The sequence below is a fragment of the Osmerus eperlanus genome, chromosome 16 (genome assembly GCF_963692335.1).
Source record: "Osmerus eperlanus chromosome 16, fOsmEpe2.1, whole genome shotgun sequence".
Taxonomy (NCBI): domain Eukaryota; kingdom Metazoa; phylum Chordata; class Actinopteri; order Osmeriformes; family Osmeridae; genus Osmerus; species Osmerus eperlanus.
The window spans coordinates 6797959-6812226 of record NC_085033.1 but is presented as its reverse complement, the minus strand read 5'-3'; the positions used below and the strand labels follow the sequence as shown (position 1 = coordinate 6812226).

Sequence of the window (14268 nt, the reverse complement as noted above, 5' to 3'; positions counted from 1 at the left end):
TGCATTGTATCAGAGATTTTTCACAACGTAGGTTTACTTTTTGGCCTTTAAATCAACTTCTATTTATCATAATTTACTTTAGAAATATATTGCCATGCTACAAAAGTAGCAATAAATACTATAGAATACGACCTTATAAAATCCTTGACACTGCAAACCAACAGCAACTGGTGCAGCAGACGCACAAGGTCTGACGTAGTCTCAGACTGAAAACACAGACACTGATTCCAAGCATGGATGTTTATTGCAGGTTTTAAAAGAAGATTAAGAAAAGTTTGTCATTTTCATAGGAGGACACATATAAATCCAACCACAAAGCCAGAGTGGTTTTCCGAGGTAGAGCATGACATAAACAGCAGTTCATTTTTACTGCGGCGGTCAGGACCATAGGGAGAGACTCATCATCATCATCAGACTGGCCTACAGGTGGGTAGAGGAGGCGGTAGAGGAGACACCAGGCAGTTAGGGGGGATACTTATGAATCATCAACATTATAAACTTGTTCTCTTTGGAAACCCAAGCACACGACAGCCCGTTGTCCTACATTCTTCTTTGTGTGAGTAAGATGCGTATGACGTGTGATGCGGGCCAAACATCATACCTAGATGTGTCACTCATCTGACCCCGAGTGGCGTCGCACTGCTGCTACTGATGGGCCGGGGCGAGCAACTGATAGTGCGGAACGCCAAGTGTATGGGTGGGTCAGATGTGCCCTCTCGCGTCCGGATAGCAGACTGTAGGACATTTTCCTCACTGCCTATTTTTTAGCATTGGTTTCCAATGGGGGCTTTTGTAAAATGTTTGTGTATATACTGTATTTTACACCACAAACAGCGACCACCAGCTTGCACACAAGCAATTAAAACACTGTTCTCTACATCTGTAAAACATCTAACGTCAAACGTTATAAATGGCTAAAAAGAAAAATTGATTTAAATTCCTGCAATTCTTTTGCAAACTATTCTTTATGCAGATTTTCTTGCAGATACAGTCATAAACAATAGTAAAAATAATGTATTGGCACATACACTTTTGTAACTTTGTCCTCAACACAGATTGTAACTCCATAGAGTAGTACAATTATGTAAGATACTCCATAGAGTAGTACAATTATGTAAGATAAACAATTGACATAAGCTCTTTTAAACCGTAAAATATTGAAGTATTTAATACATGCATCAGCATACACAGCTTATACTTGTAAATGCAGGTTAGGAAAATTACATGCCAATATTGTAATTACTAGCCAATTTCAAAAGACAACTGTAGGTGTGTTTTATTGGAAAGAATACGCAATTAAGGTGCTGCCAACAGTTTCAAGTTTAGTGATGATCAGACTGATGTTCTACCTTAAACAAGCTTAAGGATTTAGCTTGATATACCGTCTATGGAGTTTGTTTTAAACTCAAGACACAGAGCTCAAAACAATCCTCTCCATGCTTTCAAATGGCAGTTTTCAAATGTTGAATAGCATTCTCACAATAAAAAAAACGTATGCCTGTGACAAGATACTGTCTATTCATTCAAACAAATGGTAGCTATTTTGCATGTAGAGGACGAGAGTGCACGAGAAGGTGTAGCTCCGACACAAGATGACGAGGAATCCGTGTTGCAGATAGGATGACCAGAAATCACTTGGTTTGCCAATTCAAAGACAAATAAAATCAATTCACTGCATGGCATAGGTACATTTTCATTTTTAGGCACAACAGACTTGCTAATTGTATCCTATTAGATATCCCCCATCAGATGTTCTAAAATTGTATACAGTTAATACAGTCTTGATTTCTATTCCTATAATCAAGCCAGACAGAGATGCTGTATAAACCACAGATGTATACACTTAGAACTAAATCATTGTTGACATATACTATGATTGACCCATCTCCCCTTATTTCTTATCTGAATTCATCTTTCCTTCAGTCACACCCATAAAGACTCCAAAAGTGTAAAAGAAAAAAACACCCCCAAAAAATAATGCAGTGAAAAAGGGTATTTCTTTGAAATGGGCCAGCTTTTGAAGATTCAGTAGCCAAGAGGTGGAAAGATATGACAATCCATTAAGTGAACAAGCTGAGGGACATGCATTTCCAGTCATATGGAACGTGATGGTTCTAAGGCAAGTTTTCCCTTCATGGACAGATGGGTCATCGTTAACACTGCAGCAGAGGAACCGGGTCCGCTTTCTCTTGTCAAGCCAACAATGAAGCACGTCTCAAAGATTAATTCCAAAACTGGATTTAAAAAAAAGAAAATTCATACAAAATGTTTACCTATTGTTTGAAAAAACAAAGAGAGGATGTATGTGCGTTATATAATCAAACAGGTCTAGTTCAGGCAGGCTAGAAAACATCTAAGCATAATTAATTTTGACTAAAATACAAATACATATTCTACAATTTAAAGCACCCCCTCACATTTGATACATTCCCAACAATGTGAAGACCAAACTGTCCAGTACCTGCTAAATGAGGCCCTTCTCTGCATCATCAGGATCGTGTTTATCATCTAGCTCCTCATCAGAGTCTGGAAATCAAAAAACAATCATTTAAGAGATTTGTGAAAATGTAAACATTTACAGTTCACCATTTAGCTGGATTTCCTAAAATTTCTAGGCACTAACTTTTAAATTGTAAATGTATCATAAGGAAAGCACAATCAAAAAAGATTAAATATGCAGGAAAACAAGGGACCACAAATCCTAGGGATTTTGCCTTGGAATACCAGACACAGAAAAATGGTAGGCAAATCAAGTTAACTATCAATTCTATATAAACTGGCATCCATTCGAAGTACTCACCTGCTACAGACTCAGGTGGTGAATAAAACTGCCCGTCTGATAATGGTCCAGGGTGCATCAGGGGAGCCCTCTCTGGGGCGTCCCTTATACAGAGATATCCTGAAATCACAAGTACAAAGATAATTGTTAACTTTTAACTTGAATTATGGAACTGAAAAGTTTAGTGTTGAATTTCTAACCTTCTTAGGAGTGGCCAAGGCCTTGGCCTTGACCGACCCTCACCATTCCTCATAAATAATATACTGGTCTGGTACTCATAAGAGGGAGTCAGGTGGCTGAGCGGTTAGAGAATCGGGCTAGTAATCAGAAGGTCGCTGGTTCGATTCCCGGCCGTGTCAAATGACGTTGTGTCCTTGGGCAAGGCACTTCACCCTACTTGCCTCGGGGGGAATGTCCCTGTACTTACTGTAAGTCGCTCTGGATAAGAGCGTCTGCTAAATGACTAAATGTAAAAACAATAGGCATTTGATATTATTTCTATTAATGGTTTGTTTGACTTGCCTTTCTCCTAAATATATTTTTATGGTGTTTATATGAAGTAAGGTTTAATAACCGATTACAAATAGATAATGGTTTATATATGCAGAGCCATTGAGACATACACTCCACCACCAGTAGTAGTAAATCAGAGTACAAAAGGATGAACTGAAAACGCCACTACAATACATGTTGCTCTATGACTCACTATTTTCATCCTCAGCCTCCTGAGGCAGGACCTTGAAGTCCAGAAGCCAGGTCTCCAGCCATGCCAGGACAAAGGAGATGATGGGCAGGAGGTACCCAAACGCCCCCTGGGAAAGGAGCTGGAGCACATGGACATATTTTACGTGGCCAAACCAAAGACATATCCACTGGCAATTGCACAGTCATGATTCCTACCTACCGACCAGGGTATAAACAGCCACAGTGGCAGAGTTAACAATAACATAGGACTACAACAATATGTTTTCACAATGCCAAACATATCATTTTTACACACTTGGGGCCCCGGTCCCCTAACTGTCAGTGCCACATGTCTAATGTGTTACATTAACACACTTTGTCTGGTCACTATATTGCACGTTGCACAATGCCCTTTAGTTATATTGCACATATTTTTTTATATAGTTCAGTCAAAACATTGTTTTATTGCCTTGTTACGTACCTTTGATAAAATGACTTTTGCTATCAGGAAACCACTGGTGGTTGCTGTTGTAATCTGTGGTGAATACATTAGAAAAACACCCCTAAGCAAAATCTTGACACTGTATGAATATTATCTCAAAGTAATAAAAAGTATGTTCCCAAACAATCCTTGTTATTTTCCATAACAATTTCTTGTGTAGACTAAACAAGGAACAGACTGACAAATGAACTGGTTGGATACATTAGAAAGAGCTCATCTAGGGTCAACAGCGCACTCTGGTGGCTCACAAAAGAAGAAATCTTGGGGGGTTGGGTTTTTGGGCAAGAAAAACAATACATACCGCTATAGCCCACCAGTGACGCAGTTTACAAACAGCATAGGCCAGGATAAGAGCTGCAAACCTGAATACAGCCAGGAGCTAGAATTGTATATGCGAGAGAGAGAGAGAGAGAGAGAGAGAGAGAGAGAGAGAGAGAGAGAGAGAGAGAGAGAGAGAGAGAGAGGTTAGTATCTTTCATCTTAAAAAACAATGCATGAAGTGACAGACACAAATTTGACTTGACTTACAAATATGTCAAAGAAGGAGGCATGGTAGTCATAGTGTAAAACCTCCTTATCCAACTGTTTTTCAATGCCTCCATTTACCTGTGAAGGACAAAACAAAGCCATGAGACAATACATCAGTGATAGGGTTGTACTACATGATCTGAGTCCAAAATCTGGTTAAGAGATCATATAGCCGTGGTATAACTACCGCTACACTAAAAGGCTCGTCATTGTATTTGTAATAAAACAATCACCGCTTTGTTATAGTCACAAAATATTACAGATGCTTGGATGGAGTATAAAAATGTAAGGTTGAAAGTAAAAAATGAGCTCCCTTCAGAGATCAAGAGCAATTGCCATTGCAGTATATAATCTGGAACAGGAAGAAGTATCCCTATAGTATATTAGTCCCCTTGGTCCCTTGTTTCCTTCATTCCTCTCAGAGATTAATGATTATTTACAGGTAGTGATCATGTGGTAGTTATCAAGGGGAGAAAGGAACAGTTGGAAAAGTTGGATTTTAAATGGATCCTGTTAAATGGATTAAAGGTGTATTTGATTGGCTATGTGTGTGTGTCTGTATGTAAAGCAGTCTGCATGTCTGTCAGTATGAGTAAATTATCATTAAATATGCTTATTTATGTGTATTGTGCATACAACTTCAAGGGTGGGGGTGGGGGGTCATTGTGTGCTCATCGAAAGACATTCAGGACAGTCAATAAAGATTTCCTCTTTCAAATCACTATAAGCTTTACAAGACCCCATTTCATTTATAGACAATCTTAAGGACAAATTACTAAGATTAGTTAACCTAGTTAAAAAGGGAAACTATGAAGACAGATCAGACTCTTTTTCGCAATAAGATCCAACAATTATTTTGGGACAATCCACGGTACAAAACCTTAAATTATTTTGATCCATACAAAAAATCATGACATTTGAAAATGTGTTGCCTGGTTCAGTGGAGAATGAATATGTACTTTATGCCATAGGTATGGCAAACAACCTAGCTTTGGTCTTCACATGTCTTTGTATACAGAGCTAAAAGTTTTTCCTCAATTACCAGTTCTAAAATAATTAAAAATAACTATCAAATACTCAACAACATTCTTGCAATATACCACATTCCAAATATCAAGACTTCAAAACACCTTCAAACTTACATTGAGCTCTATGATCCACAGCAAGGTGATGAATAGGAGGTCAAAGGTGACAAACAGGCAGAAAGTCCTTCTGACATCAGAGATACCCTTCTTTTCACTGGCATCGTAGGGCTCAACTCGCCCAGAGAGAGACCCCACATCCCTGTTGGTTGCATGCGAGTCCACACTGCTGCCATATAGGCTATCCATGGCTGGCTCTTATCCCTAATGAAGTCAGTTGGTGGTAAGGCCCCCCTGTCTCACTTACAGCCAACGACAATTCAAGTTGGTGGAGTATGGCGACATCCACCACAGAAGACAACTTCAGTGCAAGACCTCACAAGCACAAGATCTCAATGTCCATACAGATCCACAGTCATTGCATTCTTGCTGCTTTTTCTGAAATCAATCAAAAACAAGACAAAATTCCAATGCGTCAACAAATGTTTTTTTAACTAGAAAAAACAATATCAGAATGCTAAATGGCCTAGCCTACTTGTTATTATGGGCTTTGTTTGAAAATGTGTTGATTTGAATTTAAAATGTATTATGATTTGACAAGAATCGTGTATAGTCTGTAATCATAATTCACAATAAATATAGGCCACTACCTTTAGGGTATTAAAACTAACATAAAATGATAATTACCAGTGTTATAGTTCATGTGACACACAGGCAAAAAGTGTTGTTCCTGAATTTTTTGTATCAACTCTTTAATGAACTTCCTTTTCAGTTGAAACTATTTTGGTATTACCAGTTAGTTAATTTGTGTGATTTACTTCCTGTTTAAAATGAATAAACATTCCTCTGTACACAAAGGAAAACAAACATTTTTTCAGGATTAGTTACAGTGAACATAAAAGCATTTGTTTTAGGCTTAGTTACAGTAGGAAATTCTGATCTTCGAATGCTGTGACAGCATTCAGATGTCCAAATCAACAAATGTTCTATTTATCTTTAGAACCTTGTACATCGTCTGAAAAGGCTTTCATCTTGGTTGTCATAAATAGTGTGAAAGGTATTACTCTATCTGGCTATTGAAGGCCTGCGATAAGTTAGCATTGAAGCTGGTCTGCGATACGTTTGCATATGCATTGAAGACGAGCACCAACCTCTTGACCTCAGTTAATCATGCAGGTCAAGGGTCTGAAGTTTTGGTTCGCTAACTGTCAGTTTGGGCTGTCGTGATAATGCAGCAGTATCAACGTACAGATAGATGGCAACTTATAATTCTTTTTCAGTCTTGACAAACTCAAAATTGACTGTAGACTTGGCTCTGGGCTAGCAAGCGACATCTGGCCTACAACTGCTGTTCCATTATATTGTGTAGTAAGGTTATAAGCAGTAGACTTTCTGTCCAATGATGACATTTAAGCTACTATGTTATGGTTCAGTGTAACTACTGGAAGATGTAGGCTATGTCAATTGTTTCCAATTCCCAGTTATTTCATATGTTGAGTAGGGTTCGCCAATTTAGCACAATAACAAATGCAAGGCAATCGATTGTCGATACGAATATAACAGGTCTCGCTATTTAGCAAAGGAGTTGTTTCGGCTACAAATTACTTCAAATGTCTACATTATAGACACCCTTGGTCTATTTTTATGCCAATTTGTTTATGCACATTCTGTGCTATTTTCTGTTTCAATTACCAGCAACTGCATTGTCAAATCTCTCATTGAAAACTATTTCAAATGACACATCAGCTATATATTGAAAACATTCGATATCTCCTTACCTTTTAGCTTCTGTTGTGCCATTATTCTAGATGTTTTTAACATGCGGAAGACGGAACATATCGTTACCTACTTCTTTGAGCACCTGGCGAAATGCCTGTTTTCATCTCGGACAGGAAGTGACGTATGAAGCCTTGTGCTGTGGGTAATGATGTCGTTTTAGCACGGATACCACGGCAGTTGACAAAATCTGTATCGCTGATGGTTTATTTTGCTTGGTTTACTGATTGCTAAATGTATTTTAATTCAGTCAGAAAAAAACGGACTAGACTTAAACTGGTTTATGGCTAGAAGAACAGTGTTATGTTGTTTGCAAATGATCAATTTATAATTGTCTGCCAGATACCGCAGCAAATAATTTTGGTTTGCAGGCAGCACAACTGGTTTTACCGGTGACCATCCCATAAAGTAACCTATTTGCTGGTCATGAGTATTATATAGGCTTTCCTGAATCTGGTCCAAACTTGCTACGCATTGGATTTATTTGGTGTGTAGTTTTCCACTGATTTCCAAGTGCTTGATAACAATCGCCACCACGGTATCTCACCACAGTAGCCTACATCTCTTGGATTTATGCACCCAGAAATCAATATGCTGCCGTCTGTAAACCAATCAGAAGTGTGGACTTTAAATGTCACTCTTGAATTATTATTAATCAACCATTGTAAATTTGAACAGCAGCAAATGATGAACATAGCAGTCGCCTGAATTAAACACATATATTCTGATTACTGGATCACTTTTAATAAGCATTTTAGCATTAGCATTATTAAGCATCATTGACTATCATGGTTACAGTTCAGATACACTGCAATATTTTTTTTTAATAAAGACACCAAAGCATTCACAAATACAGAATTGTCTAGCCCAGTATGAATCTACAAAAGTGACCTAAAGTTTAGTCCTGCAAGTAAATCAGAATCAAAGTGATGAGTTTTTAGGTACTGTAAACATGTACTTTAAATTGTAATTTTACACTACATTTTGACTGTATCTGATTATCAATCTCTGAAATCAATCACATAATAATCCCAGTGAATCATATTTTTGCAACATACATCTTTGCTTATTGGTCAGCTGTACTCCTTTCTGATCATAGTTTATTGTCAACATGTTTAGTCATTTTAGTCATTTATTGACAATGGATCTATCCATTTTACATCTAATGGGTTAAAAGGGAACATCTCAGCAGTCAGAGTTCATCCACTCCAGGCGGGCAGACTGGCAGGTGCTGGGTGGAGTAAACACTGCAGGATCACTGATTCCCAACTCAAGGTCAAAGAAGCGGGTGGAGGTGGTCACGCTACTGTTCCTGGTGTAGGTCTCCTGGACAGGGTAGCAGTCCTTCACTGTGTAGACACCAACCCAGGCCTCATCTGTTGGAGGAACAGATGTGAGGATACAGATGCCATCTGCATACTAACCTAGTTTAGATTTACATTATTTACTGTGATTTCAAATAGAACATGGGGACACTATTTGGGGAATGGCATTTTCATTTCATTTTTCATCCTCAATGAAACTTTGTATAGTCCAACAATCATAGATGTGTTTGGAAAATGCACCCAGTTGAAAAATATATATAGTTTGACAGGAGAGGAGATTGTGGTACTAATAGACACATTCGAAAATAACCAGAGAGTAGCCTGATTTACACGTTATGCTGTCTCCAGCCTCACGTACACTGCATGAACTCTATCATACTCACGTTTGCGGGCTGGTTTCCTGTCTGACCACTCCTGCACCTCAACCATATCCCCAGGGCCCCCAATGAAGTACTGGTCTTCATAGGTGGAGTTATTGGGGATATCAAAGGGATCCCAAGCCTGGGTCAGAGCTATCTTTGAACACTGCTTGGTCTTCTGCTCAATCTGGAACATTATGCCACTATTATAAAGGTAGATGTATTCAAAGAACCTGTAATGTTAGATGAAATTTAATACAAATATTAGGCCAATAGTGTAGCAAAAGTGATTCACATCAATCAATGACAAGTCCAAATCGTCTGCATATCATAAATGTATTCCATATTCTACATATTGTCTGTTGATATTGATCAATAACTATACAGTATAGGCACAACATTCTAAACTTTAAATAATTCAGGTTGTTGTATGGTGGATCCTACAACTATAACAGCAAGAATTTACAGGATGAGCAAAGTAAGGCAAACAAAATGTTCTAAATCTTGGAATGTCCTCTTATAGGGAAGTTGTTTGGTCGTCTAAGGGAGATCAGTGCCTACTCAACTGTTTTTTTGTGTTTACTTGCAGATAATGCAATTAAACACTGTAACACTCACAATGGCTATCTTAATAATGCTTTGAATTCAAATTCCGAATGTGTCACATCGTCTGTAAAGTCACTTTAGATGGACAAAACCAATGTTTCTTGTCCTCCCCCAAGCCTCACCCTGGACAGTCCTTCCCCAGAATTAGAATAGCCTACTTTAATTGACAGGCAGAGGGATCATGCTAGTTCTATTTGTTTAGGTGTTTCATAACGGCAACAACAACAACAATGATTATTTGTGTCTCTTGTGCATTATAATCATATCCCACAGCAGCATAAATCAATCCACATAGCACAAAGTGTTATATGCCTATACGTAGGCTACTTTTTGATAATAGGCATAACAATCATAATATGGCCTATCATTATTATAAAACAGGTTGCTCAAACTTCAAACCTCCGCTTTCGCGTCGGGACGAAAAACGCCCTTTAAGTGTGATGGCCTATAATATCCATGATGCTGTAGATTATATTATTATTATAGACATTTTTTTTTTTTTATGGATATGGAAATGTTATTAAAAACACTCGTTTTTGGCATAGGCTACTTACTTCTCACATGGTGTGTGTCTTTTATTTTGTTGGAGAATTCTAATTCTCTGGTTCTTGGCATCATACGACACGGCAGACCGTGTATTCCGGCCGGTGGAGTGGTCGTATTCAACAGACCTCCCCTCCCATTGAGTAGGTGCGAGACAAGGCACTAGGCTGCCGTCATCTGCTTTTGGATACACAGAAGCCTGTATCTTCGTCAAGGAGAGCGCAAACACAAACTGTAAGAAAACATTCATCCTGGACAAAATATATTCTGCGTTGGGTTGATGTGATGGCAAATAACGGGCCCTTTTATTGATCTCCGCAACTCACGCAGTCGCGGCGCGAATCAGACGCAGGCGCTCGAGGGTTTGTTATGCATTGTCCTGGTTACGTCATTTGAAAGCGTCATCTGTAAAGTCAGTTTATGTGATGTGATAAGCCTACAGCCTACCTGGTATGATCAGAGATGCATTTTATTAGACAAGCTTAGAAGCGTGGCAACTCTGGTGATTGATAGTCTTTTTGCCTTCACATGAATCACCCTTTGTATCGCATCTTTTTTTTTTTTTTTCGGTGCAGAGATAAGACCGTTTGCAACCACTGATAATTATTTTGCAACCTCTTTGCACCTGACGGTATGCCATTTGACCACACGGCGTTGACTGATGACGTGCGCATACATTCAAGATGGCGAAAAGGCAGCATGGGAAAAGTTTTCGGGATCGGACAACAGATAATGAAAAAATGAATGAACATTTCGACCTCGGTCTAAACTCAAGCGATGATGAGGCTCCCGAAGAAGTCACGTTTGAAGATTCTAAAGCATCCGCTATTAAGAGAATGAAAAATGCATTGGAGACTGCCAGACGGTAAACTACGCTAGCTACCAGTAGGCTACGGACTCACTAGGCTACTGTAACGAAATTATATGGTGCGGCAATATGTTTGGGTTACGTAATTGTTATTTATTTACATTGATATTTTCTTGTTGTTAATAGAGAAAAAGATTTGCTAAAGGAAAAACGAAGGCGGCGACAGGAGCTCTTTCAGCAACAGAAGGTAGGCCAGAATCAAAGGAATAACGGAATCTCACAGGCTGAAAGCTTTGTAGCATATATTTTTGGGTCGCTTTGTGTATGTCAAGAGCTAAATGTAAGTCTTAAATCCCTATTAACGTATTTTACTTTTGTTACGTACTACAGCAGCGATTTCGTTGTAGGTATATAGGAGGCTGTTTGCATTACGCGCACACCACTGTCCACTTCGTCATAACATTGCGCCGTAAAGTTGCGCAGACAGCGTCTGCCAGTGCAACCATGAGTGCAAAAAGTGATAAATCGTGGACAGGCAAATCATGCACACAAAATGTCACCATAGTTCAGGCGTTTCATAGGGAAACACTTATGTTCCATATTTGTATATTTGATTAAAATTCACAAAGTAAGATGTTCAGTTTATTGACATGAGTGTTTTGGGTCAATAAGAGTGAAGTTCAATTTCTGTGGAAACGTTTTGATGTTATTGAATATGTCTTACAGAAAAAAAGGCTTCTTCCTGCTGATGTATTGGAGGAAATAGATATAGCCCAACCCAAGTAAGTGCAGAGGATCACTTATTACCACAATAATAACATAAAAAGTGTTTTAAAAAGTTAACCAACCTTTCTTTTTCTATAGGAAGCAGAATCTTTCTATAGACCAAGGTAAGTGCATTTACACCATTACTTTTACATGGATAGCTAATTGTGGCTCAACAGATGACAAGCTAGACCTATTAAAAACCATGGTTTATGAAATTGCCTCAAATTAGGTTAAATAATGGAGAATGATGCACATTTTGTCCAATAGATAATATTAATTCATGTGACCAGTAAGTCAAATGTAGTTTAGGCATGCATTTTATTACTGTCAAAATAGCCTCTTGCTAGCAAGTTTTTCAAGACAGTTACCAATTAGTACAGCTCTTTTATAACCTATGACTTAACCAGTATGGTTTGTTCTTTCTTCCACAGCAGAAAATGAGAACAGCGATATAGAGACTGGTGGTTCAGAGGAGGGGGAGGGAACAGAAGAGAAGGAAACGGATAAGAACCAAGATAAAGGTGTCAGGGGGTATGGAGCCATTTCAGTCGTAGTGCTAATGGGAGCATGGCAACAGAATTAGCTCCAAATCTAAAGTAAAAATACTGACTTTCATGGGAAGACAATAACACAATTATTATTCCCGAAAATGTTCCATCACAGTTTAAAATGGAACAACAGTGTGATGAGGCTGAAAGGCAGACCCTCTGCCAACTTCCAACAACAAGCAGCTGCTGACTTCATCCAATCAAGACTGTACGGAGCACAAAGTCATAGAACCACAAGTATGAGCTCGGCCCAAACACGCATACATTTTACAGACAGATCTACATACAGCCATGTTGGTTCTGATATTCACGTCAGTACTTACCTGATCAGCTGTTTAAAGGAAGAAACCCACTCAAACAATGTGCCCACTGAATAAATTGTGGATGAAAATATGGTTTTATAACCCATTTAGACTATTTTGTGTGAAAATAATTTTAACTCTTGGGGATCTCCTAATGTCTCATGAAATCTATATTGTCTCCTCACAGACAATGAACTTCTCTCCCTTGCAAATAAGAGGGGGCAAAACAAAAGTGCCGCTGTGCAGTTTGTCAAGAAGGATTGGGGTGAGTTCTTCCATGTTTAAGGGATGAGTATACAAAATGTATCATATGGACTAAAGCATGGCCTAAATTAGGCATAGCTTGAGCATAACCATGTGTGTCATTTTGCTTTACAGCCACAAAGAAAAAAGAGAAGGCAGAGAAGTTGAAGAAACGCTGGATTCACAAAAAAAATGTTTCCTCAAACTGACAAAATTGAAAAGTGGAATGTTATTTATCTTCTATTGTTTTTTTTTCTTCCACCTGAAGAAATCTAGATTGCCAGTTTATGAACATTTAAATTGGCAAATTCAGAAAGCCCATTGTAAACAATGCATCTAAAATGAAGCCTGAACAAAAGATCCTTAATTTTGCATTTTGAAGTAGTGAAGAGGAGGGTGGAGTGGAGGTTGTGATGTCACAGTAGCACTGTCTTTGGTCAGTTGTTTTTTCTGAATACTGAACAATTACGCTCCATAAATGCATCATATACAACTCTGCAAGTCACTTACTCTCAAGGTGATTAAAGCTTTCATAAGCATTTAAGGCACTGGATGTTTTACTATAATTGTAAAGGACAAACTGGTTGTTGTCGTCAATGTATGCCATGATTAGTGAATACCTCTGTATACATCTATACAATGTTTGCTAAGGAGTTTTATAATTAAACTGAAGGTGATAGTCAGGTTTTATTTGTGTCAACACACTTTGCAGTTTGTGTCACAAGCAGTCCCAGCACAAGGCATTATCAACACAAATGCTGTTATTTCTTTTATTTAAATATAAATCATTTCACCCTCAAAACTGAACATCCCTTTTTTCAATGGACACAAACTAGCGGTGGACAACTCATTGTATTATACCTATGGATATCCATATACACTATGGATTGGTGTAAATAAAACATTTAACTTGATCGTACTACCAACGACTATGGCATGCATCGGTTCTGATCAAAAGGACACTGTCAAACAAAGTTCCAAAAGATGTGACAGCTCATGTCAAACCAGTAAGTTCCAACCTTAAGTTTTAAATGCCAGTTAGGCCTACTTAGAAACCACTAGGGATTTGAAGTACTGCACTGGTGTAGTATTAGCATTTAGCCTTAGTATTTCAGTTCCTTGGCAACAGCAAGCACAAAGACAGGCTAAAACACAGGTCCAGTGTCCTCTTCCTAGGTATTTGGTTCTTTATTGTTAATGTGGTAGCCAGGGCACATTTGACATACTGAAAATGTTTCTGCTGCATGAATACTGAGCCATAGAAGGGTCTGGTCAACAAAGGGAGGAAAAAGCAAGTCTGTGTAGACGGGGGTTAATTATTAATGTGCCAACAATCACCAACTACCTCACAGGGCCAAGCTAATAGGGCTTTTCATACATGAATAATCAATTTAACCACTTGCTAGGGTGTGGTT

At 38.4% G+C, this 14268-nt stretch overlaps 3 protein-coding genes across 7 annotated transcripts; 1 reads left to right on the top strand and 2 right to left on the bottom strand.

Annotated features, from left to right (window-relative positions):
- Positions 1–225: 225 nt before the first annotated feature.
- Positions 226–7491, bottom strand: stard3nl (STARD3 N-terminal like). 4 transcript variants are annotated; one of them, XM_062482318.1, is made up of 9 exons: positions 7421–7491; positions 5636–6013; positions 4494–4571; positions 4267–4344; positions 3945–3998; positions 3486–3603; positions 2801–2899; positions 2462–2526; positions 226–2234 (listed from the first exon to the last, which is right to left on the bottom strand). In XM_062482318.1, exons 2-8 carry the CDS (start codon positions 5822–5824, stop codon positions 2465–2467), a joined length of 678 nt encoding a protein of 225 aa, XP_062338302.1. In that variant the 5' UTR covers positions 5825–6013; positions 7421–7491; the 3' UTR covers positions 226–2234; positions 2462–2464. The 4 variants fall into 4 exon arrangements, with proteins under 4 accessions (XP_062338302.1, XP_062338303.1, XP_062338304.1 ...); XM_062482319.1 differs by having other exon boundaries at positions 7425–7483; XM_062482320.1 differs by having other exon boundaries at positions 226–2273; positions 7354–7481.
- A 598-nt stretch (positions 7492–8089) lies between these two features.
- epdr1 (ependymin related 1) lies at positions 8090–10559 on the bottom strand. The gene is made up of 3 exons (XM_062482324.1): positions 10196–10559; positions 9060–9268; positions 8090–8727 (listed from the first exon to the last, which is right to left on the bottom strand). Exons 1-3 carry the CDS (start codon positions 10432–10434, stop codon positions 8537–8539), a joined length of 639 nt encoding a protein of 212 aa, XP_062338308.1. The 5' UTR covers positions 10435–10559; the 3' UTR covers positions 8090–8536.
- A 259-nt stretch (positions 10560–10818) lies between these two features.
- On the top strand, positions 10819–13667 carry nol7 (nucleolar protein 7). 2 transcript variants are annotated; one of them, XM_062482313.1, is made up of 8 exons: positions 10819–11049; positions 11179–11239; positions 11719–11774; positions 11857–11882; positions 12195–12291; positions 12424–12545; positions 12798–12875; positions 12989–13667. In XM_062482313.1, exons 1-8 carry the CDS (start codon positions 10868–10870, stop codon positions 13060–13062), a joined length of 696 nt encoding a protein of 231 aa, XP_062338297.1. In that variant the 5' UTR covers positions 10819–10867; the 3' UTR covers positions 13063–13667. The 2 variants fall into 2 exon arrangements, with proteins under 2 accessions (XP_062338297.1, XP_062338295.1); XM_062482311.1 differs by having other exon boundaries at positions 10821–11049; positions 12192–12291.
- The last annotated feature ends 601 nt before the right edge of the window (positions 13668–14268 follow it).